The following is a 25,456-nucleotide window of genomic DNA, read 5'->3' as shown; positions in this document are numbered from 1 at the left end:
TCGTGAACAGCCCTAGGTGTGGGTGTGGTGGTTGGTGGTTGGGGGTCGGTAGTGAGGTGGATGAAAGAGATGAAAGATAAAATAGAAATTTAAAATATGTGGTTGAGATTTAATTGAAGGATAAAAATGTGTGGCTGAGATTAGATCTCATATCTCACATTAGTTGGGGTTCTCATTTGAGCAAGAGCCTATATATTATATATGTTATATATATAATATATATAATCTTAAAGCCTGAATCAACTAGCTTTTCCAAATGACCCTTCATACCCTTTACTAGCTTCTCCTTCATACTATACCAAGGGTTTTCTTCGTAAAATTACCTTTCAATCGGATGCTCCATTCAATAGTGGGCATGACCCAGAGCATTGCAGAACTGAAAAATACACTAGCCCTCACTCGGATCCGGTTTTTGCAGGATGATCCGACCATTCTTGAATGGTTTAGGCGATTATGACACCCACGATTTCAACCACAGTACCCACGATTTCAACCACAGTTTGCTCCAAGCATTTCAAAAAACAGCATAGCAGAGCATTCACCTATCCATCTTTCAATCTCCGGCGTGTTAAATTGTTTTCATCTTACTTAGCATCTCTCAAGCGATGGACAGTGGTTAGTTTTCTAATTTCTGTGATTTTTCATGATGTAACCAGAGTACCAGACTGGTTTGTTCTCATTTAGTTTTTGACACAACACTCTAACTGGTTAGTTTTCTAATTTCTGTGATTTTCTGTTATATTGACAAATAGGTCGTAAGCGCATCCATTTGGGTGCTCTTTCTCCTTCCTCCGCGAGAAGCGGTGAGTAGGGCTGAGCAAAACCGGACCGAAACCGAAAAACCGAACCGAATTGTGCAAATTCGGTTCGGTTCGGTTTCAATTTTTTCAATGATTCGGTTTTTCGGTTTGAACCGAAAATAATTTCGGTTTGGTTCGGTTTTGAATATAATATTTTGGTTTAAACCGAAATAACCGAAATTTTATTTATATATGAATTAAATATATTTTATATTTTATATACCTTATTTACCTTCAGAAAGTCAGTAACCCACCAAGCACTAACCCTTCTGAAATTTGAAGAGCCCCTCTTAAGTCTCTTACACGACTTACAGCCGTTAGCCCCTTGCAGCTTGTACCATCTTCTGGACTCCATCAACAATTAGCTTCTAATTAGTAAATTAACCAGATCTTCTCTAGATTCCAGGTTTGTTCGTCACTCACTCATCAGTATCCTATGTAGTGAGGTTTATAATTATGCAGAGTAACCTTATGTCTGTGACTGTATCCATAATCAGTCTTGAGTCTGCTGCTTTTTTGTGGATGTTCGGTATATAGTGGTGCATCAGGGGATATTATTTGTTAAATCATGAAGCTTGGTTGATTGAGTTTTATAATCTTTGAAGATTAAATACTTTTTTTTTGAAAATTTCGGTTTTTTCAACCGAAACCGAACCGAAATAATTCGGTTGGTTCGGTTCGGTTTGAAATAATAATTCGGTTCGGTTCGGTTTCAAGAAAAAGAACAATTCGGTTTTCGGTTTTTTCGGTTCGGTTCAGTTTTGAACCGAACCGACCGAATGCTCAGCCCTACCGGTGAGTGTGCACGCTCATTGCTCTTTATATTTTGGTAGCAGCCCTTGGTTAATTTTTGGTCTTGGCAGGACAACGGAGACGTTGTTCAGAAAACGAGCATTCCTGTCCTGATGCTGTTGAAAATGTGGACCCGAATACAACCTCCGGAACAGGTGAAAATATACCTCGGTTGTTTTTAGATTTTATATTTGCTCCTAATTTGTTTGGACGAAATGGTGTTACGTAATGAATTTAATGTATAAAATCATGACAAGAACTCCATGTTAATAAGCTGGGAGTGATTGATGTTGATGAGTTTCTGGCCAAATCATTGGCTCAATATCTGGCTATCTGCTTTACCCTCACTCAATTTAAATTACCTGTGCCGATTTAACCAAAAAGGTGTCGTGTCTTAAATCTGGGGGCTGTTAAATGTTTGTATCCAAAGTATATAAGCTGAAATTTGCCATTCAAGTTATTAAATCATCTCAACAAAAATCTATGTAGTTATCACCTGAAAACATTCCTTCATTGCCTACTCGCCATACTCTAATAAGAGATAGTTTTAGTGATCTTTTTATTCAAAGCCTGATAAATTTGTACAATTTGAGATAAACAGTGTACAGAGTGCCCTCACAGCTAGGCTCCTGAGGTCACACATCCTGAGATATATAGGATAATTTTTTGTTTTTAGTTTGACAACGGAAGAACAATATTAAAAGTATCATCAAAACAAGTTTATTTTGTTTATTGGATTTTAAGCATCTCTAATACAAGCATTCTATTGCATATATACATGACTTGATAGCCTCCCAGTCGAAATAAATCATCTGTTAATACACTTTCCATCTACATTAAAGTTATATTACAATTGACTTTTTACTGGAAATATGCCTGGGGTTGTGCTTTGTCAGTGTATTGAAAGTAGGGTGATGTAATTATACAGTCTTATTCAGGGATAGAATAAGATAAAAAACAGTCTTATGAATCAAATGTGGTTATGTAGTTGCTTATTAATGCTTAATTTTTCATTCTGCATCTGTATTTTTAGTCACCCTTATCATTATTTTGTTTGATTCTAAGCTTTATTCATCTTTTTCTTGATTATTGTGAGTAAAGTTTGGAACCTGTAAATAAGATAAAATAACAGTCTTATCAGGTTTTCCCCCTTCGCTATTTCTAAACCAGGTTTGATTGAGAGTATACTAAAGATTTTCTTTAATGAACCTTAATACTTACTTCTTTCTGCTCAGGTACTACCACTTTTGGTTGTAGAGATGGATTTTTGACGCCATCACAGAGACGGCTACACGGCGTTGATCTATCTAAAGCATCAACTCCCGCACCAGGTGATGTTTTTTGATGCTAAATCTCTCCAAATTATGGCTGTTTATGTGTTTGATTGTGCTACCTATTCTGTCAATAGATTTTATCGCCAGTTTTAGCAGCAAACATTAACCAGCATTTTATTACCAAGTAGAATATCATCATGATTCAAATTAGTTAGTTCATTTCTTTGTTTAGTTATGTATGAAGTTATTATCTATTTTGTTCACCAAATAGGCATATGGAGTGTTGTGTATTAATTGAGATTTGCAATCACAGAATTGACTATTTTTTCCAAATTTAACTATTTTCTCAATGCAGTTATTATTCACTAGATCACAGTCACAAAACTCTCTGTGGAGTCAGTCATGTTCTTTTACTCCCCTCCAGGTTATATATTTTTTATTTTCAAAACTTGCATGTGTTTATGTGGACCAATTTGTTTTTACTTGCACTATATATAGAAATTTAACACAGGACAAATTTCCTATTAAACTACATATTTTACTTTTGGATGAAGGTTGAGGAAATGGTATGGCAAATTCTCATCTAGACTTGGATGGTTATACATGTACAACACTAATATATGGTTCTTACTTTTGTTTGAGGTTATATTTTGCATTTATAGTTACTGATTGATATTATTCATTTAGTCTAATTCATATCTGCTCTGATTTTACAAAAAGGAGCTTTCTTTTCTGGTTATATTATTGACAAGACATAAGCACTGAATAGACGTAGCAACTATCTCACTAAGGTGTATCCAATGCCCATGGATCTGCAATACTTCATGTAATATTTGCTCAATATATGCGTGCAATGAACAACCCAAACAAAATGATTCCTGAGAAGTTAAAAAAAAAGTCTCGAATTCATTCGTATGGGAGAATGAATAATCTATGCTCTACTGCTACAATAGCTGCCAAACATCATCGACCTTTACTTAATATTTATGCTGTTTAAGGTATGTATCTATATGCATAGAATATTAGCTAGCAATGTAAGTCAAGACAGTTTTTTTAATTGATTTTTGACTAAAAGCTCAGGCTTCGGAAAAAAATCTTTATCAGCTGTAAATCTGTAATATAACAAATTCAAGACTGAGTATTTTACGAAATAGTAGTGCACTAAATTTAATCAAACTTTAATTTCTGTAGGACTATTTCTTCCAAAATTATGTGGATCTCGAGGAATCAAAATCTGATGCCAATTGACCAAGCTGATGAGTAGCTCTGGTGGGTGGTAGGTATTACTGATTTTTTTTTTTTCTGACCTATTAGAATGAGTGTGTACTGTTTTGATGGTTTGAAAACATTTCTGCAGGAACACGTAAAAATACTACCATCACAAATGTTTCCATGACCAGTCCCATTACAAATCAAGGTCTGGATAGATTAAACTTTTTATTTCGACCATATGTTAAGGTCTTATATTGTGTTATATAAGAACTTTCTTTTTCTTTGCATTAGTCTACTCAGATTTACACGATGTAAAGTATTCCAGTTTCATGTTCTAGCCGTAACAGGATCATCCTTTGATTTTGGTGATCATGTCAGTTTGCAGGCTGGTGCAAAGGAGTAGAGTATCGGCCTAAAAAGATATGTAAATTGAGAAGGATGATGCAACTACCATATCCTGTTGCACTATAGATTAATTTTTGTACAAAAACACCAATGCAGGATATCAGTATAACAAAGCATGAAAAACTTTTGCTATTGGCTCTGTACCTTGCTTTTCACCCAGTAGCTGACAGATTGAACCTCCAGTTTTGCTAGAATAGGGATATTGTTGTGGTTGTTTCTTTTATTTTTTTTAGAATTTGCTTTAGAAACATAGAGGTATAATTTAATATGAAATGATATTTGTTTGTGTTGCTTCCTTTAAATGTTTACTTTAATATATGCCAATGCGTCAAGAACAAATTCTTTCATTGGATCAAAATCATTCTTAAATTGTTCTATTCGGACTTACTATATTTCACTAAGCTTCACATGTACATTTTTTTTTGTTTACATAATTATAAAGTAAAATGACAAGTTAATTATCTTTCCTGTTATGAGTTATATTTTTATACATAATGCTAATAGGTTGTGTGCATTATGCAGGACCAAGCTCTATTTTATTTTATTTTTATCAGGACCAAGCCCTATTTTTTTTATATATATTTTGATACTGTCAACTGCTAAACCGACTTCTCTGTTTTCTATATAATGGATGAAAATATTGTACAATATTATCAAACATATTTTAAAGGAAATTTAAGAATTAGTGGATCTTCTATTAAGTTCAGTGTGGTCAAAAGTAAAGACTAATGTTCGGATTGTGTTTGGAGCATCTAATATGAACCACGGTCAAAAGTGAAGACTAATGTTCGGACTGTGTTTGGAACATCTAATATTTCTAACAACTAGAGAAAAAAACGCGCTCCGCGCGAGTGAGAAAAAATATAATATAGACATTTCAAAAGATATTTATGATTTATAATTTTTTGAATCTTTTTATTCTGTAATTGTTGTTGAAATATAAGAAAATATAGCTTTTCTTTTACCGGAACAGAGATTGTGACTAAGATCAATGAACTGTGTAGGCAATGTATTTCGCATGCTATTTTGTCTTACAGATTGCTCACCCTTATTATTATATCACCAACAACATCTGCTTCTACTTCATTATTATCCACTTTCTGTTGCTGCTGCCTCATAAACGTGACTAAATGCTTCTGAAGATTGTTGTAACTGTTGGTCACCTCATCCACCATGTCCCTCAGTCTCTGATTCTCGGAGTTCATTCCTTCCAACTCAGCACGATGCACCACTAGCTGAAACACTTAAAACGTTGCACATGAAAGCAGATAACAATGTTAAGTTCAAGTGTACCTCAGGCTCATGGTGCCAGGCTTGATATGCCATGTTTGAGGTAGAGCGGTCCATGAGATATTGCCAAGGCCTATCCCATCCCTTTACATCTAAAAGATGCAACAGGTGTTCAAGATCATTCTTCGTGACAAGATCATGTTCTTTAGTTGGGTTTCCATTGATCAGCCTGCAGATATAAAAGCAATTAGAGAACGAAGTTCTGTTTTCATCCTATATAACTTTAAGCAAAGTCTCACCTTCTATTAAAAATCCGGACTCCTCTTTTATCCAGCTTGTACAGTTTTATTAAGCAATTCAATTATTCCAGCTTGTTTTCATAACAAAAAACTCTAAAATATTAAACAGTTCAAAAATAGAAGAGGACATGACTTGTTTTATTGATGCCTAGAAAGGCATGAACTCTTATTATTGAAACAATAGATATCTTCCAAAGAAGCACTAAGCTATGCTATACTTCCATTTCACAACTGCATCCAGATAGAAGGAAGACACTTTTCCTTGAGAGTAAAGTTACCGTTCCTCAGAACATATCCTCAAGATATTCCAGTTGGAATTCCTGCATTAATCTAGTTGCTACGTCTACAACCTGAAATAGTCTAGTCCACACGTCCTGCATATCAAATGTGTGTCATTGTTGTCATGGAATGCTAATTATGAAAACGGCCATTTGACTATTCTGTGCAATTAAAATTGGTTCAGTTACCAGACTTCCATCAGTAGAGCCAAATCATCACAATTACACATTCACGGCTAGCTTATCTGACTAATCATATTGGTACCAGCAAATAATCAGATATAACCAGTCTCCAACTTCATGTTAACAAAATCATTTGCAAGGAAAACTAAATAAGTATGTCGTAGCTGTAGTTTGCAGTTTGATTAATTTGAATCAATGACAAACATAAATCAGAGGACATCTATCAGACATGATATTCATATGTAAATTAGGTAATCTCCTTCTCTTTCTTGTTATTCCAGAAACTTCTGTTCTAACTGTTTAGCTAGTTAGAACATTGAATCAATCTACGTAGACAAATTATATAAAACTTATACAAGCAGCATCATGCTGCCAACACATAGATATACCACATTGAATCAATCTACATACAGAAATTATATAAAACTTATACAAGAATCAATAGTTGACGAAAAAAATAGAAACCTGGTAAAGGGCATGACTAAGCTCTTCCCTTGCCGTATGAAGTTGTTTCTCCAATGCCAAATTTGATAATATGAGACAGTCCCATTCCTAGTATTAGAAACAATATATACACACATATACTAAAATATACCATCAAAAATTGCAGGCTTTTGTAAAGTAAATTGATATCATAACCAATACTGTACAACCTAACATAACGCAAAATGGTTATTGCTTAGTAATGCAAGCCCGTGATGCTGGTTTAAAAATCTATAATAAGTTAATACTCTTGATCTAGCTAAATAATTGAAAGAAAGACTTATAGGCCGCAAAGGCAGTCCTTGGTCACTAAGAGTGACAGTCGTCTCTGGTTTTCTGGGGTGGTGGAACCTGCAACTTACCATTTGTGCAAAGGCAGCATGCAAGCTCGTAGTATACTAAAGCTGCGCCGACCAATCCTCTTTGTTCCATCTTCCCACACTCTAATTGTTTCTCCTTCAAAGGCTGAAAGATCGAAGAGCTCTGCAACAGCATAGAGAACCGATGATCTATTAATTGTAATAAAGAATAAGTCATAATAGGTTATAAACTTTAGCTTTCAAGCATACCAGGTGTGTTCCACGGGGCTTTTGTAGTTGCAGCCCCCTCACAATCAGGAACACCAGCAGCTTTTCTCTCTGTCCTAGGTTTAAGAGTTGAAAAAAGTAAGTTATACTTTAAACCAATGCCCCTAGGACGTAGACCGGAGTCATGCTAGGACGGCCTTCAATTGGTGCAAGAGTGCCATGGTGCTATTGATTTGGCCTGATCAGTGGCTAGCGTCAGAGTTTTGATGTGAAGAGGCAAAACTAAAGGGCGGGCACTAAAGAGACACAAATGTAATAAGCAGTCATTTATATTTACCTTTTTGAGCAGTTTCGGTTGCTCAAGCTTCTCCTCCAATTTTTTAGAATTCTTGTGCTTTCTAATCCCGCAATTCACAACTCCTCTGGGATCATCGCAAGTGACAAATGATCTGCATGCAATTGGACAAACAACACCTGTTCATTTGTTAGCCACTGGGATACTTGCAAATTAAGACAAAACTGCCGCCAGCAGGAAGTAAACATAAATTATGCAATCTTGTAAACAATACAATACATCACTAATCACTTCTGATAACATCATAGCAAACTTCTAAACCAAAAAGCTTCTGCAGATGAAGAAAGTCTCTAATCTTAAGATGGGTTCATCATCAAAGCATGAATTGCAACACAAATCCTTGTAAAGAAACATACAAAATTCGACTTTTTCATCGGAAATTTCATGCACATAATACAGAAATCAAGCACCTTATATTCATGGAACCAAATATCTGAAGCAGCACGGTCTCTTTCAACACTGATCACCCTCATCAGCCTCCCTAGAAGCCAAATTTCAGCCATAACAAAAAAAAAAGTCTAAAACATAAAAAAAATGAGAAGAACTAAATTTCAAGGACACAAAAAACTGACAAGAAGACCACAATCCAGAGACACCAAGAAACCCAAAAATCAAAAACACTAATCAAAGGATATCTCTAAGTTGAGAGACTTTAAATTGGGGAGTGCTCAGTTTTATAACACTTTTCATCCTCACGATGCCAGAAGCTTCCCTTAAAGTACCACCAAAGATGCTTAAGCAATTTTGAGCACAAGTATATATGCATGCATAAACATAGAAAGATCAAAGAAAAATTCAGTGAAGAAGTGATTCACCTGGTGCAAGGAAGGAAAGCGGAAGATTACCTGGTGCTCCAAACTGTAAGGCATGATGATGCGAGAAAGATTTAGATTGACAAGACAGCATTGCAGTTGTTACGGCGGGAGCCAAAACTGGCTCCTTACTAAAACAAAGACAACAAAAAGGCACGTCTCATCACCTGACCTTAGTTATCATGAATTTAAAACAAAATTCTAATTAATAATTAATAAAATATAAAAAGCTAGAAAATCAGAGATTCTGTTTAGAGAGATTTGAGACATGCCATGTCACCCTCTGAAGAAAATATATATAAGATTTATACTTCAGAGTTTTAAAATCTAGAAGTATGGTAACTATGGTCCGTGCAACGAAATTAAAAATATATTATAATTGAGACGATTGGATAGCCCAAGTGGTGGGTTTATCCTCTATTGTCTCGGAAGACCCGAGTTCAACTCTCGCTCATCAGTCATCCGAAAAGTAATGGAACAGATACTAATTCATAAGGCATATAAACATGCGTTATCAAAAAAATACATTATAAACGATTATCAATATATATATATAAAGGAGAATGCGAGCGTCTCTAGGATCGTTCGATTCAGTCTTCTAAATTTTCTTGAATTTCGGAGAGAAAATATAATTATAATTCAAAAAATCAGGTCCAAGAATTCTAAAAGTAATACAATTCTTTTCTTATTTAATTCTAAAGATGATACAGTTCTTTTCTTATTTGGTATTTCTTATTAAATTCTAAAGATGATACAATAGTATTTCTTATAGAATTCTAACGATGATACAATTCTTTTCTTATTTAGTAATCCTAAAAGAAATAGGATTATATTTATTCAAACTAATAATAATAGATAAAATACAATTTATATTTAAGTTATGTAAAGTAATATATACAATTCTTATTTTCGATAATATATAATATATTGAAGATATGTTTAACGGGAACACGACTGAAAATAACTTTTATGGAATTATAATATTATTTCGTATCAAAATTTATAAAAAAGATTATTTATTAGTATTGTGTTTAAGGGGAGGACGGCCCAAATTAATTTTTACCTAAATAATAATATTTTTTTATTAGTATTATGTTTGACGGGAAAGTAGCTAAAACAATATTTTATCTAAATTTATAAAAAATTCATAACGCCGCCGCGAAGCGCGGAGTCTTCTGATTTTTCTTAAATTTCGGATAGAAACTATATAACTATAATTCAAAAAAAATCAGGTTCAAGGATTCTAAAAATAATACAATTATTTTCTGATTAAATTCTAAAGAAGATAGAATTCTTTTCTTATTTGATTTCCACCTTCAATAACACTATTTAAACACAAAATAGTTAATAGTTATTGAATCTGCTCATATTTATTTATCATTGTTTTTGATTAAGCTACTCATATTTTGAGTAACAAAAAACCGAGCTTTAACTGAAAACACGACGTCGCATCCAACATCCAACACAAGGCACAATCTTATCCGAGTCCGAGCTTTAACTGAAATCAGGTTCAAGAATTCTAAAAATAATACAATTCTTTTCTTATTAAATTCTAAAGATGATACAATTTTTTTTTATTTAGTATTTCTTATTGAATTCTAAAGATGATACAATTCTTTTCTTATTTAGTAATCCTAAAAAAAATAGGATTATATTTATTCAAACTAACAATAATAAATAAAATACAATTTATATTTAAGATTTGTAAGGTAATATGCACAATTCTTATTTTCGATAAGATACATAGAAGATGTACGTAGTTGAATTTTATATTATAAAATTTTATTTTCGATAATATATATTGAAGAATAATCTAATACTAGGTCCGTAATCAAAACTGTGTTTAAGAGTCTAAATAGTAGTTCGAATCATAAAATTTATTAACTCAGCGTGTCTAGAATTATTGAATTTAGTCTTATAATATTTTTAATTATATTTCAAATTGAAAATAAAATTTTAACCTAATCATATATTGATTTTATGATAATCAAAATGATTCTTGATTAGTATTGTGTTTGACGGGCACGGGAGGCGGCCCAAACTAATTTTTATCTAAGTAATAATAATTTTTCTATTAGTATTATGTTTGACAGAAAAGTGGCTAAAATAATTTTTTATCTATGTTATAATATATTTTTTGTTAAAACAGGACCACAGTTCAAAATAATCTTTGTCCAATTATAATCCTCTCAACAACAACTTTCACGTCTTCTCGAACTTAGAGGGTGGTATTGTATCATCATTTTTAATGACCTTTAAAATCTAGGTGTATTCAATTAAGATTTTTAAATACTCTTTAAAAGTAAGTAGGTATTGTATGAGGATTTTTAAAAAGTCTTTCAAAATTTGAGGTATTGAATTACAACTTTTAAAGAGTTATTAAAATTCAGTTATTATTCAATATATCAATGATTTTGGTGGAAAAATATAATTGATAGACTTTTAATGAATTTTTATGAAAAATTGTATATATTTTTTCATGAAATTGTGAGGCCATTATTGAAAAGATTTGACATGACTTTGTATTCTCCCAATTAACCAGTTGCTACAGCTTATCACTTCCGGTTCCTCTCTGCCACAAGTTTTCTATCAGTATTATGTTCGACGGGAAAGTGGCTAAAATAATTTTTTATCTATGTTATAATATATTTTTTTTGTTAAAACGTGTACACGGTTTTAAATGATTTTTATCCAATTATAATCTTTAATTTTATCATAATTAAAATAATTTTTATTAGTATTGTTTTTGACAGTAAGGGGACTCAAACTAATATTTAAATTATAATGTTCTGTTATTAGTATTGTGTTTGACAAGAGAACGGTTCAAACTAATTTTGATCTAAATTATAATATTTAATTTTATCATAAAAATAATAATTATGGATTAATATTGTCTTTGACGGGAGGGCGGTTCGAACTAATTTTATTATTAGTATTGTGTTTGACAGGATGACCACCTAAACAAATTTTTATACTAATTATAATACTTTTTATTAGTGATATGTTTAACCGGAAGATGACTCAAAATAATTTTTATGTTATTGTAATATTAATTCGTATCAAAATTTATACAAAATTTATAACGCCGCCGCGAAGCGCGGTTTTTTTCACTAGTTTAAATATTAAAAGGACAAGCATATCAAAAAATTGCTAGTTTTTTTATAATACATCAACCCAAGTGAGAAACCCGACCGAAAGGGTCATTCTGAAATTGGGGGTTTCCACTTCCCGACCCACCCGCCCGCGTCTTAAAAAACTCGCACATGTAACATTCCCATCATTCTCAGAGATCCAATTAGGGTTTAATTTTATTCAATCAATCCCCAATTCAGAATGTACTCCGATCGAGAAGCGGGCGCCGCCAAGGTTTCTGTTAAAGACCGCCTCAACATCGACGACCCCGGTGGCCGTCGCCGCGTCTCCGGGAAGAGGTTTCTTTAATCTATCGACATATAATTTATTATTACTGTTGTGATTGTTTGTTATTTGTAATTGTTAAATAAGCTGTAAATTGTGATTTTTATGCTCTTTATATCTTTAATTTTGTAATAACTGGTGGAGATTTGGGAATGGGAGTAAAGGTGCGTACTTTATTAGGTTTTGAAGTTTTGAGTAGTTTGGGCGACGTGGGAGTATGTTATTATAGCCTGTTTTCTGATAATTAAATACAGTCTTTTGTACACATGAGATTGTTCGGTAGTGAAGTGTTTTTGCGGCGTTGGCCTACATTGCTTACCAGTTAGTTTAGACTATGTTTAGAAGGTTGTGGGAGCTTAATATGATGCTTTAGAACCTGATATCGTTATTAAACTACTTCCAGGTGTTTATCTGTCGTTGAAGTCCGCAACCACGAGAATTGCATGCCGTCATTAGATAGGTTATGGGATTTGTTTTATATGACCTGGCGTTGTCAAGTAATTTTCCTTATTAATATTTCCCCACTTGTTAGCTCCCTCTTCAGGGATAGTGGAATTGCCTTTTGTAACATTGAAATGTGAACTTGCATAGTTGTGAAGAATATCTTATTGATTTGCCATTTGTGTATATTATTACAATGCAAATGTAAGCACATGTTTGTCAAATGTAACTGAGAAGAGCTGGGAATTAATTTGTTATGTAGATCATAAAGGTTAGTCGTTGATGTTATTGATTTACTTATAGTTTTTTAGTTTTATGTTATAATACTATTTTGATATTTGGATTCTGAAGTGATCTTTGGTCTTTGCTCTTTACTAATGACTGTTGCTTAGTATTAGAGTACTACTACATGTTCACTCAGAGAGAATCGAATGGGCGAATGGGGGAAAGAATGGAATGACAAAATTATGAACAAAATGTAAGGAAAAAAGAAAGGATGTAAAAGAGAATAGTGAACAAACATGAGGGAGTAAAACTTTGTATGTTATTGTTTGTAGGGAAAAGGAGAAAGAAGGAGAATACTAGGTTCAGTGCTGAATAAACTATCTCTTGCTTGTCTGTTGTGCATGATTGAATGGATGATATATGGCTGAGATTATGATTTAGGATAGAATAGAAAGAACTGTATGCTTGGATTCTTTTTTATCACATGTTAATAAAGAACTGACGGAAGACAGAGAAATATAGATGTTGAACGTGAACCTATGTTGTTCTGCTGCAGGCAGAGACAGGACAACGATAAATGGGAACATGATCTCTATGATCGTAATGATCCCCAAGTTTCAAGTAAGTTACAAATGTATTTGCATTGTTCCCCTCCCTCTTAGTGCATTGTTATTTTTGTGGATTTTTTGGGAGCTTTCTAATCATCTAATGTATCCTGTCCGCGACAGGTAGCAGAGTTGGTGCCACTGATCTTCGTTTGAAGCTTCAGAAGAGAAGTATCCAAAACGCAACTCAGACTGGAAATGGGTCTGTCCAAGGTGGTATAAGGGATCTGCGTGAAAAGCTCTCAGGTACAGTATACTCGCAACCAGTTGAAGCTGCTCGAGCAAAGCCAAGAGCAGTCATGGAGGGCACCAATTCTGTTAGGAAAAGTGCCGTAATTGAAGCCTCTGTTCCAGAGAAAAAAAGGGTTAACAGCACAGCATCAAAGAAAAAGGCTGAGCAAATGGTGCGTCTATAGCAGTAGTTTCGCTATATCTCATATTAAATTTTCCTTTTCAAAGCTATCTTATTAAGAGATGCTGAAATACAACATAATAAATTTCCTAACTCACTCGAGGGCTGATATATTTCTTCTTGTTGTGGCCAACTTATAACAGTAATTTTGGTACTTCTCTAGTGATTGTTCACTTTGCCTTCGGTTTTTTATTTCTCCTTTGAATTACTCATATATATCCTATGAATTTCATTTCGCACCGGAAACTTTTATAGGAGAAGTTCGAATCCGTTTCGTTTGGATGTTGATCGGTTTTGGTTTGACATGGTGCCTACTTAGATTATTGCCCATAGTGTTCTGTTTAGGAGTTTGTGACTAGCAATATATAGTGGTTCAGAGTACAAGTCACGACAAATTAACTTATGCAGCATCGATTTTGCTCACGCGTGAAATATATACTCTAAAATATGCGGGTATGCCATCAATCATTGTTGTATCATCCACTGGTGATATTATTCTATGTTTTTTCCCTTTGCTTGACAAGTTCTATTATACTGCAGTTGGAATCAGTGGACAGCTTCCTGTTCTCCCTGGGTCTAGAGAAATATTCTAAAAAATTCAATGCAGAGGAAGTATGTAAAGTGTTGTATATTTCTGCTCTTATTCTGTGTCTCGATCGCTTCCCTTTTTCCTTATAACACTAATTTTTTGCAGGTTGATATGACTGCCCTATTACACATGAATGACGAGGACCTCAAGGCTATGAGTATACCTATGGTAAGTTCACTGCAATGTTAGTGTACAGCTTGATTCTTTTTCCTGACTGAGGACTGAGGACTGAGGATACTGAAGATATTGAATAACATACATGCCCAATCTTACCATAATCTGCTAAATCAGTGCCTTTTTAGTAGAGGTAATGATTTATAAATGTAAGCCCAAGAATGAGCACAGACTATGCATCTTACTATTGAATAATTGAAGAAGTATTAGGTTAAAGTTAGGAATCTTGATTATAGATTTTGGCAATTGGTAAAATTCCGTAGGCTTAATTTTCGTTACTTGGTTCAGATACAAGACTCTGCCTATAATCACTACTGTTGGGGATCCTTAAAGTGATGTTATTAAAATTCGAACTGATTTCCACTTTATGTAAATTTTAATTTTAATCTACTTGGCCAGTGTGTACGAAATTGTTTCTGTTCTTGTTCATGACACTATTCACGATTGTTTCCAGATCCTGATTTATTGTATATGCCAAATTCCACCTTGCTTCGTTTGCAGTTTGTTTTAGTTCATTTTCTCTTGATCTCAGGGCCCAAGAAAGAAGATACTTCTGGCATTGGAATCTAAAGTCTGATATCAAACAGTGATGGTTCTTTCATTTGCTTGTGTAAATCCCCAAAGGCTTTGGTGACAATTTCCTTATATCAGCGAATCTCTGTTTTAAATCGAGTGTTCAAGCCTGAATTCATGTAACATTCGTTAGTGACTCTTTCAGCTGTATTTTGGGCATAAATAGTGTTTATTTGAGCAGGGACTTATCTAGGGGCTGCAACATCCCAGATTTCAAGAACTAATTAGCGCCAAGTTTTATATTTATATCGAGAATTTAGATTTTGACGATATATTGTTTTCTTTTTGATTATGCTGAACATAATATATTCTTTTGGAAAATGATAGGTACACAAAAAGTGTTGAATTTTTTTTTTCTTCTCAAATCTAGTTGGCACTGTATAACTGGTTTAAACTCATATTAATAATAATTAAAATCATTGTAGCGCTACTCTAAATCACTCGTTTTCTATCTCCATTTTTTTTAATCATCTCCAACCAGGCAATTTTTTAATTTAAAACTTCTAAGAAAACAAATTTTCCAACAAAGGAGCCATCTTGGCTCAACTGGCAACGTATTTTTAACCTTTATTCTTGTCTTTATTATTAGTTTTTCAATTAATTATGCAACTTTGCTTATTTCTTATCGAACAACTTGATAATATTTTAAAAAAGAAAATTAAAGAACAATTGAATTGATTACTTTTATGGCCAAATTGATTGAATTTAACGATTGATCCCAATAATTTGGGGTGTAATATTTGGGAGCAGACAGTAGATACTGGAGATGCAATTTGTGGGCACCTTGGTTATAAATGTCAGATACATGTATAAATAGCTCTACGGGGGTGGCCAAACCAAGATATTAGGTGGGTCATGGTCCTCATGGATAAGGCTCAGTGTTCGTCGGTTTCTTCAGATTAGACGTATATGCTAGGGATTTTAAATTTTTTTACAACGTAATTAACAAGTGGAAAATTATGATTGGTGATTGATGAATATGCAAGAGGTCTTATTTTTCTTTTGTCTAACCTAATTTTAAATCTGTCGAGCTGATTAATTAGTAATGTGAATGTGATAATGTGATTTGGTATGCCTGGACATAAAGCACAGGTATTTGAGTCTTCCAAATTCCAATCCTTACGTCTAGACGTAAGACAGTATTTCTATTGACAAAAAATATTGTGACGTATAAATGAATCAACCTTGGGGACGCAGCTATTAAATATTCAACAAATTGACAAAGAGCTAGTAACGAATTTGCGATCTTCGTATACAATAAGGCATAAGCATAGTGCTTAGCACAACCTCAGCTGGGGCCAGGATGAATAATATTGAACGGCGAAACCTAAATTTTTTGTTATTATGGAATAAAGCTTAACAGCCCCAACCAACTTTATCACCTCTGCACATAATTGATGCATGGTACCGTCATTTATTTTTTTAAAGACATTGGTTGAAACCAGCCTTTTCAATTCACTCATTCATTTGACAATCAATACATGTTGGTTTAAATTTTTAATCAAGGTGCATCCTAGTACCACTCAGGGCCGGTTTTGAGGAAGTACAAGAGGTGCGACCGCACAGGGCCTCAAAATTTTAAGGGTCCCAAATTTTGAGAACCCTAAAATATTTATTAGATAAAAAAATATTAAAAAGTTAAAATTTAAAATATAAGATACATAAAACTGTTAATTAATTCATTCTAACTCTTATTTTTTGTTATATTTCGATTCTCACTCATTCGAAATTTATCTAAAACTAGATGTTACTTATTAGATTACAATTCATATATTTTAAGAAAAATAAAAATCACTTTTCATGATATTTTTAATTTATATTTAAAAATTATATTATTATAACAATTAAGTGATAATAATATATTTTTATATATAGACATTTAGGGTCCTATTATTAATTTTTTGCACAGGGCACCAAATTTTGTTGCAACGGCCCTGGTACCACGAATAATATTTACGGGATCAAAATTACTAGACCATTATAGTGTTAAGTGATCAATTCTTTTAAAATATTAGAATTCTGTGGATAGGAAGAGATCGAAATCGAGTATTTTGTTAATGTGAGTTTTGATATTATGTGACCAGTTATATCAAAATATTGAGATGTTTGAAAAATAATTTTTCAATATATACTTCAATATTATATTTCAACATTGAGTTTGTCGATATAGATATGATAGCAACATGCCGAGTTCACCAAAATTTTGAAGCTGAGACTTTTTGGCTCATAAAGCTGAGTCAATATTGTCAAAGTCCTGTGAAAGGTCAAGAATCAAGGCTCCAATCTCTTTACAAAGTTGCTCACAAACATGAATGACTATGAAGTATGAAGGGTAGGAGTTATTACTCGGAAACCCGAGTTGGACCCATGAAAATTGTATAAACAAATGGCTCATGATGCTTACATCTCTTAGTTATACAAATGTGACCCTCTGAATTTCCTAGAAATCTCTCTTTTTTCTGTCATTTCGATCTCTCAGGAAATAATTTCCTATTCAGAGCATCTCCAAAGGTAATCCCTATATTGATTATCTAAAATATAATATGTGAGAAGAGGTAGAGTTGGAATAAATATATGTTATATTATAGGTAATATTGATGATGTGGCGTTATAGGGGTTGGCTTTTTGCTCCCTCAAATATGGGGATGAGTTTTCTCTCCCCTAAAATCTTTAGGGGATAGGGAGTTGCGTTGGAGCGCTGATTTTTGATATTAACCCCTAAATGTTGTCCACCTAGACCAAATATGAGTAAGGAGAGGTTAACCCCTAATTGTCGGCTAAATTGGACATGCAAGATATTATGTAAAATTTGTTGAACTTGTAAGATATTGTGCTTGGTATTTTTTATATTAGTTGGCTATAATTTATAAATAGTATGTAATTAATATTTAAATTGTTATAAATAGAATATATTAGTTTAATATGGAAATAAATAATTTGTAATCAGCGGGAAAAAAGAAAATAAATTGCTGGAGATGACGTGGAATTCACTACAGATCTGTAGTGGTTCGACAAATATAATCATCCATAGGGGGATGACTATAATTACAGTTAATGGACGACTGTGGTTGGAGTGACATTTTTTCACTCGGTTTGCTATTTTTTTTAATTTTGATATGCCAACTACATTTTTAGCTAATGGTTTGCCTTGGAGATGCTCTTAGTAATAAACTGTGGACAATATCAACAAACCAAGATTTTTCTTTTCATGGCAGCCTATAATACATGAAAATTTAAACATTACCATATGTAATTTTGTATTTTCTCAGTCCCAATGAATTGTATACAGTTTTCTTTTTGTGACGTCCTAACAATTGTATACATTCCAAAAGTAGTAAATTTTTATATAATATAAAATATCATTACACCACTACTTTCCTCCACTATATCCATTATATAATAATATAAACACTATTATACCCACCACTTTCCTCTACTATCTCAAAATCTATTGTTAAATATATATGGATCCTGCCACTATACTCACTTTTCATTCAACTTTAATCATTTCTTACACAAATGATTGGGAAAATCTATTGTTAAATATATATGGATCCTGCCACTATACTCACTTTTCATTCAACTTTAATCATTTCTTACACAATTTTTTGGTCTCTGTGCCCCAATCATTTGTATACAAATGCCTTGGAGGCTGGAATGGAGGGAGTAGTAATTTTTTTGACATATACCATGTAGCATCTTATTACAACATGATACTTAAAGAAGGGTGGCAATAGTTTGGTAAGAAATTGAAGGAAAGTAATAAAACCCCAAAGACAGAACAAGAAGACGACTAGCACACACACCATTAGGAGAGAGAGACCTAGAGAGAGAGAGATGGTAGGAGAATAGTCAAACTCAAGATGATATAACCGGTGGCGCCGGTCAGACTTTAATAAACCTCCCAAAACCAACTACCCCTTCTCTTCTTTCATTCTGTGCCTCATTCTTTGTCTCTGCTTCTTCTTCTTCTTTTATTTCTTTAACTCATCTTTGCGTCCTCTTTCTGGGTTTTGATCACCTCTTTGTTCCCCTCACATGGCTGTAAGTTCCTTAATTTTCTTGCCTTTGACCATTTTTTTAATGATATATAATACCATGATTTCATATTTTCCAAGACTTTTTGTTCTTGTTGCTGTTTGTGTAAATTGTGCTATACATGTGTTGCTTGCAAGGTTGAATTATAATAATTGTTTTGATGTTTTTGTCTATAATTGTTCATGTAGTAAGTGGTTAGTCTTTGGTAACTTGAGATCTTTAAGAATATATGATGTGTGGATATGAATTGTGGGTCATGGATTAGATTTTTGATGGACTGTTTGGTTCTTGGTTTTCGACATGGTAGATGTTTATGAACTAGGTGATCAATGAAGATGATTCGAATTTGTTAAGCGAAAACCTGCTTGGCCAATTTTACACAAATGGTGGATTTATATGTTTGTGTATGCTTCTATGTTAAGGTTCTGATTATGGCAGAACTGCAGTCACATAGTACAGATCGATGTATTATGTTCCGTTACCTTTCTTGTTCTTCTGTCTGAACATTGATAGACATAGTTTCTGTACTTTGTATATTCCTCTGTACTTAGTAGCTATGTTGCTTACACGAAAATACGAAATACTAGTTTTATACGTGAATTGTTGGTGTTTTTTTTTTTTTGAAATTTAACATAGTTTACAACTTTTATTGTGTGATGCAAGCATATGTTATGTACTATCGTTATGTCTGTACTTGCAAGTTTTTTGTGAGGTACGTAATTAAGTTGAGAGGTCAGGGTAAATTTCTTAATTACAGTTCTCGAATTTTTGCTACTATTCAGTGGTTGAGAGTCTAAAAAACATAACTGTGATGAAGATTGTACTGTGTCCCTGATAATGTGAGAAACTCTTATTGAATGAGGAAGCAGAAGACATAATCTTTTTAACAGGCAGCAACCTTGTTTCTAATCATTTGACTTATTTAATGCCGATATGATCTCAAGCTAACTCCAATCCATTATCAGCAAAAAGTTACACAGATTAGTCTATGGTACACAGCTTTTAATTGAACTGGTATCTGTGAAGATTCAATGTAGCATTTTTTTACTCTTGTGGATTGAAAATGTTGCAAGTATAATTCGTTATTGTTATGGGTGCAGCAACGTCCGGTTGTACCAAAGTTTGGCAACTGGGAAAGCGAAGATAATGTTCCTTACACAGTATACTTTGAAAAGGCACGCAAGGGTAAAACTGGTGGGAAGATGATAAATCCAAACGACCCTCAGGAAAATCCAGAGATGTTTCCCGATTCTGCTCAAGAGCCACCGGTTAGAGCCAGAAGTGCACCAGAGGAATTAGTAGGAGGGAAGGCAGCTAAACCACCAACACATGAGAGGCACTCAAGCAGGGAAAGTGCTGATCCGAGGCAGTACCATGATGCTCCAGCGCGTAATGACAATGCGGGTCGTCGAGGTAGTACTGGCTCTGCGTATCAAAATCGAGGAGGCCATGGATCTGGTTCTGGTCGACCTTCAAGGGCAAGCACTGGATCTGAGCATAGCGTTGATCGATCACCGCTACATCCACAATACCAGGCAAAACTCGCTGGAAAAGGTAGCTCGTCTCCTGCTTGGGAAGGGAAACATTCTTATGATAGTAGCCATGGTACACCTGGACGATCAAGAATGAAGCCAGTTTCTCGAGGAGATGAATCTGTAAGTTAATACAAAAATTGTCTATATACATTTTGATTTAATAATCTCTCATAAAAACCTTATGGTCCAAGTCATGACTACAATTTGACTCTTTTTGAGATGCTGATGTAGAAAATACTTTTGACTTATATTTTTTCAAATTGCTTTCTCCTTCCCTCACTTGGTCCTCATTCCATAGCCAGGATATAGTTTTTCAGTGTGTCAGTGATACATATCTTCACTTGATTACAACTTCCACTTTAATTATAACATGTAACATGATTACAGTTTTACCCTCCTTTTTTCTGTGTGTCTTATGGCTTCTTGGTTGTACCTGTATTTGAGGGTACATACAACGTGATTTCACAGTTCTCTACTGTATGTTTGACTTGTAATTGAAGCCGTATTTGAAATGCTGCAGTTAGCTGTCTATTTGATATGCTTGGCTACAGACCAGAGATCAGAGAGTTTATCTTACACTTGTAATTTGTAAAAGCCGTAGTAATACACATGTTCTGTGAAACTGATCAATGATCACTAACTTTTTCCTTATTTTGCAATCTCAGCCGGATAAAGGTGCTGCAGTTCCTCGATTTGGTGAGTGGGATGAGAACGATCCTGCCTCAGCAGACAACTACACTCACATTTTCAACAAAGTGCGTGAGGAAAAAATATCTGGAACACCAAATAACATAACCGCAGACCCATCTTATGCCACCAGACGAAAGCAGAATGACCGCGACAAGGTATGTCATGTAACATATTTGCTTCGAATTCCTAACTGTTATGCATCTATCTGATCAATATTTCTTCTCGCGATATTTTTCTTCTGCAGTCCAAGCGCAGCTGTTTTCCATGCTTCGGAAACTAAGAACTAGAGCTGAAAGTATGTTCCATTTTTAAGGTGCTTGGAACCTGTAAATAGCTCTTAATGGCTGTCTGCAATCACTCCTTCTGTCCGAGCAATATGCTGCTGCATTTTTTGGTATATGATTGTGCACTTTTTTTCTCTACATCACCATACAATAAACAGGCCTCTAAAATTTATTGTTTGAACCCTCTTGTTCCTAGTTTTCATTTTGTATGGTTTTATTTGGCTTCAACCATTTGTCTTTTTTAGTAGTACCAGTGTGTAATATATAAATTTCTGTTCGACAATTACAAGTGGCTGAAAGAAAACTGGAGCCATATTCTTTTGAATTCATTATCTTAATTGTATAATCTTGCCATTTTTATATATACTTTTTCCTGTGAGACAGATACTTGAATATATTCCTATTCTTGCTAAAAGGAAAAGAGCACTAATCATATTAAAATCACTTCAGAAAGTTCGCTTGATGAGATTAATAGACAGTGTGAAAGAAGATATACAGATGATTAAAGATTTACTCAGCAATTTTATTTAAGGATAGTTTTTAGAAATATATTATATTTTAGGAAGTTAACATTTCATTTAACCTAATTTAGTGAAAGATAGGTTTTGATTAGTAAACAGAAAAGTTATTTAATTTATAATAAAAATTTATTTTAAATAAATTAAATAAACAATAGAATTTGTTTAACGAATTATTATCATGACATGTGATAAATTATGAAGTATAGTTTATTCAGGAAAATTTGTTTGGCGAGAAGACATATACATGTTAATATCTAGAATTTTATTAAAAACTTTATTTATATATTTTTCTATTTGAGATATCTATTAAGTACACAATACAACAATAAAAACAATTAGCAAGAATATTTGTATTTAAATATAATATTTATTTATTCATGAATTTGTTTATTAAAATGTTGTAATGTTGTTGCGCTTCCTAGTTAATTTTATTGAACATTTTGATAGGTGAAAAAAAATGGAATAAGGGATAATATAAATATGGATGTTAACAGTAAAAAATGTAAATTTGTGAAAAGTCACATATATCTTAGTAAAATTGAATAAAATATAGACCAAATTGATTATTAGAAGTTTATACACATCTATTATATATATATAATACTACAACATGGGTTTTGGTGAGCCAATTTAATCATTAATATCCTCATTAATATCTACACTAATAATTATTTCATTTGATTTATTGCACATTATTAATTACTAATAACTACATATCTAAGTATTTGTCATTGATTATATCTAATTATTATGTCTTAATTAATACTCCTTTTGTCCCGTTTTATTCTATACGTTTATTTTCAACTGCTTGACACCTATTTCAATACTTTTGTAAAACATAGTTCCGTAACTTATTTTTAAGGATTTTTTTCCTAAATAAAAATTTAACATCCAAACTTTAATTAAGAAAAAGAAAATTTAAAAAATAATTTACACAACTACACTTTGCAGGAGCATTAAAGGTCGTGCCACTTTCGTGTCGCGTCTAACAAATACTATAATCCCTCTATTTTTTTTTGACGTTTTGATTTTTGGCATACTTCTTTAGATGATTGACCGGGTAGTAAAGTTATTATTTTTAAGTTATTATCTTGTGAATAAAAGTTTTAGTTATATATTTTTCTTCAGGGAAAGAAAATTTAAAAATAATATTTTTAACTACCTGATCAAAACACTTAAAAGTGTGCCCAAAGTCAAAGTGTCAAAAATATATCATTAAAATATCTCATCAATCATTATACATTATTAACTACTAATAACTACACATATAATATATGTTATTTATTATATCTCAAATTTTAATTCAGAAAAAGAAATTTATAAAAAAAATGTACATAACTACACTTCACTTTGCAGGAGCATTAAAGTCTATACCGTGTTCGAGTTCGCGTTCCTCAATGTATCCTATAAGGAGGGCCGGAGGGAGTATGTAGCAAATACTAATAATCTCTCTGTTTTTTTCATTTGACATTTTGACTTTTGGCACACTTCTTTAGATGAGTTGACCGGATAGTAAAAGTTATTATTTTTTATTTTTTTTGTGAATAAAAGTTTTAGTTATAAATTTTTATTCAAAGAAAGAAAATTTAAAAAATATTATTTCTAACTACCTGGTCAAAAAACTTAAAAGTGTGTGCTCAAAATCAATGCGTCGAATAAAAAAACCAGACTACCAGAGAGAGTAATATATTTATCATTAGATCATCTCATCAATCATTATTATTCATTATTAACTACTAATAACTACATATTTAATATATGTTATTAATTATATCTAATTATTATATCCTCATTAATCCCTCTGTCCCAAAATAAGTGTCACTTTGACTTTTTTCACGTAATTTAAGATGCACAAAAAACATACTTCGACATATTATTTTTGAATTTTTCTTTTTATGAATAAAAGTTTAGCATCTATATTTTTATTCAGAAAAAAAATTGTAAAATAATGTGCAGAAGTTTTGTTGTTTTTTTTACATTTAAAATTATGTGAAAAAAGTCAAAGCGACACTTAATTTGGGATAGAGGGAGTATCTAACAAATACTAATAATAGTAATTCATTTATCATTAGATCATTTCATCAATTAATATACACTGATAACTACTAATAAATACATGAGTAATATTTACTAATAATAATATCTAATACATTATTATAAAATAATAATTTTGAATGAATGTGTCTTTAAAATATTTGTAAAATACTCATAAATATCATTCACTTCATCCATCATTATACATTATTAATTACGAATAACTACAGACTCGAAATAAAAATATTCTTTGCGACGAATTTACCAAGTTACTCAAAGCAAAGAGTAAACCAATATACAGTTAGGCAAATCGTGTTATAGGTGGTTATGATTAGTAAAGAATTGATTTTAGACAACTCGAGTTATATGTTATGATTAGTAAGAATTTATTTAATTCATCAAACTAATGCATTCAGATCAGTAATTGTTTTATGAATTTCTATATGCATGAATGTTAAGGGTTCATACATGAATGTTAAGGGTTCTGATCATGCTGATTTGGTTTAGTGTAGTTGTAGTTTAGTTGTCGGTAGATTATTTCACAGTATTGTATAAAATATGATCGGTAACACCCCAGTCTAGGGGTGTACATGGGTTGCCCAAACTGTTTAAACCGACCCAAACCGGCCCTATTTTCGGCCGAACCAAACCGAAAATTTTAAACCGTTTTTTAATTGGGTTGAATCGGCTCCAACCCGATTTTAATGGGTTGGGTATGGTTTTAGATTTTATTTGGCCAACCCAACCCAACCCAACCCGAGGGTATTTTAATAAAAATACATTATATAAATAATATATATCTAACAAAATTGTATATATATATATATATATATATATATATATATATATAATATAACTACCCAATTGAAATTATAACATTAGTGTGATAAAATTGAATTATAACATTGGTATCTTTCCTCGAGTTGCCTTTAAAATATCTTCCTTGCATCTTTTTCATTCGTCTACTTGCCTTTGAGAGTTCGATAGTGAAACTACTATTCTTTAAAAGTCTGAAATTGTTTTAATGCTCTATAATTTATAGGTTGTATAGCAATTTTTAAACCACGATTTAGTAGTTAGTAACCCGTCAACCCGACCCAAACCAACCCAACCCGAAGTATGACAAATTGGGTTGTGTTATAAATTAATTTTAATGGGTTGGGTTCGAAAATTAGCAAACCGAATTTAATAGGTTGGGTCGATAAAAAATTAAAACCGGACCAACCCGGCCCGCGTACACCCCTACCCCAGTCCCACATCGAGAAGAG

The 25,456-nt window shown here is 32.8% G+C and overlaps 3 protein-coding genes across 25 annotated transcripts; all 3 read left to right on the top strand.

Moving 5' to 3' along the window:
- The first annotated feature begins 333 nt into the window (after positions 1–333).
- On the top strand, positions 334–4,785 carry LOC108211099 (uncharacterized). Of its 23 annotated transcripts, none has more exons than XM_064086185.1 (8): positions 337–615; positions 753–803; positions 1,664–1,747; positions 2,828–2,923; positions 3,222–3,290; positions 3,421–4,142; positions 4,224–4,283; positions 4,457–4,785. In XM_064086185.1, exons 1-5 carry the CDS (start codon positions 606–608, stop codon positions 3,233–3,235), a joined length of 255 nt encoding a protein of 84 aa, XP_063942255.1. In that variant the 5' UTR covers positions 337–605; the 3' UTR covers positions 3,236–3,290; positions 3,421–4,142; positions 4,224–4,283; positions 4,457–4,785. The 23 variants fall into 23 exon arrangements, 20 of the variants coding, with proteins under 20 accessions (XP_063942247.1, XP_063942241.1, XP_063942238.1 ...); XM_064086186.1 differs by having other exon boundaries at positions 338–615; positions 4,058–4,142; XM_064086177.1 differs by having other exon boundaries at positions 334–615; positions 2,828–3,290; positions 4,058–4,135.
- A 7,059-nt stretch (positions 4,786–11,844) lies between these two features.
- Positions 11,845–15,356, top strand: LOC108201095 (uncharacterized). Its single transcript, XM_017369424.2, has 6 exons — positions 11,845–12,081; positions 13,290–13,354; positions 13,462–13,742; positions 14,291–14,362; positions 14,445–14,507; positions 15,046–15,356. The coding sequence occupies exons 1-6, from the start codon at positions 11,984–11,986 to the stop codon at positions 15,088–15,090; spliced, it is 624 nt and encodes a 207-aa protein (XP_017224913.1). The 5' UTR covers positions 11,845–11,983; the 3' UTR covers positions 15,091–15,356.
- A 3,442-nt stretch (positions 15,357–18,798) lies between these two features.
- LOC108193708 (RPM1-interacting protein 4) lies at positions 18,799–21,979 on the top strand. The gene is made up of 4 exons (XM_017360535.2): positions 18,799–19,130; positions 20,225–20,779; positions 21,325–21,504; positions 21,594–21,979. The coding sequence occupies exons 1-4, from the start codon at positions 19,125–19,127 to the stop codon at positions 21,627–21,629; spliced, it is 777 nt and encodes a 258-aa protein (XP_017216024.1). The 5' UTR covers positions 18,799–19,124; the 3' UTR covers positions 21,630–21,979.
- The last annotated feature ends 3,477 nt before the right edge of the window (positions 21,980–25,456 follow it).

The sequence above is a fragment of the Daucus carota genome, chromosome 1 (assembly GCF_001625215.2).
Source record: "Daucus carota subsp. sativus chromosome 1, DH1 v3.0, whole genome shotgun sequence".
Classification (NCBI taxonomy): domain Eukaryota; kingdom Viridiplantae; phylum Streptophyta; class Magnoliopsida; order Apiales; family Apiaceae; genus Daucus; species Daucus carota.
This window is presented reverse-complemented; position numbering and strand designations above follow the sequence as displayed.

Bases quoted from the DNA above. Each gene is read 5' to 3' on its own strand.
- LOC108211099 (XM_064086177.1), top strand. From the start codon at position 454: ATGACACCCACGATTTCAACCACAGTACCCACGATTTCAACCACAGTT. The intron at 616-752 runs GTTAGTTTTCTA...ATTGACAAATAG, and splicing joins CTCTCAAGCGATGGACAGTG to GTCGTAAGCGCATCCATTTG. The intron at 1,748-2,827 runs GTGAAAATATAC...CTTTCTGCTCAG, and splicing joins GAATACAACCTCCGGAACAG to GTACTACCACTTTTGGTTGT.
- LOC108201095 (XM_017369424.2), top strand. From the start codon at position 11,984: ATGTACTCCGATCGAGAAGCGGGCGCCGCCAAGGTTTCTGTTAAAGAC. The intron at 12,082-13,289 runs GTTTCTTTAATC...GTTCTGCTGCAG, and splicing joins CGCCGCGTCTCCGGGAAGAG to GCAGAGACAGGACAACGATA. The intron at 14,508-15,045 runs GTAAGTTCACTG...TCTTGATCTCAG, and splicing joins AGGCTATGAGTATACCTATG to GGCCCAAGAAAGAAGATACT.
- LOC108193708 (XM_017360535.2), top strand. The intron at 20,780-21,324 runs GTAAGTTAATAC...TTGCAATCTCAG, and splicing joins TTTCTCGAGGAGATGAATCT to CCGGATAAAGGTGCTGCAGT. The intron at 21,505-21,593 runs GTATGTCATGTA...TTTCTTCTGCAG, and splicing joins AGCAGAATGACCGCGACAAG to TCCAAGCGCAGCTGTTTTCC.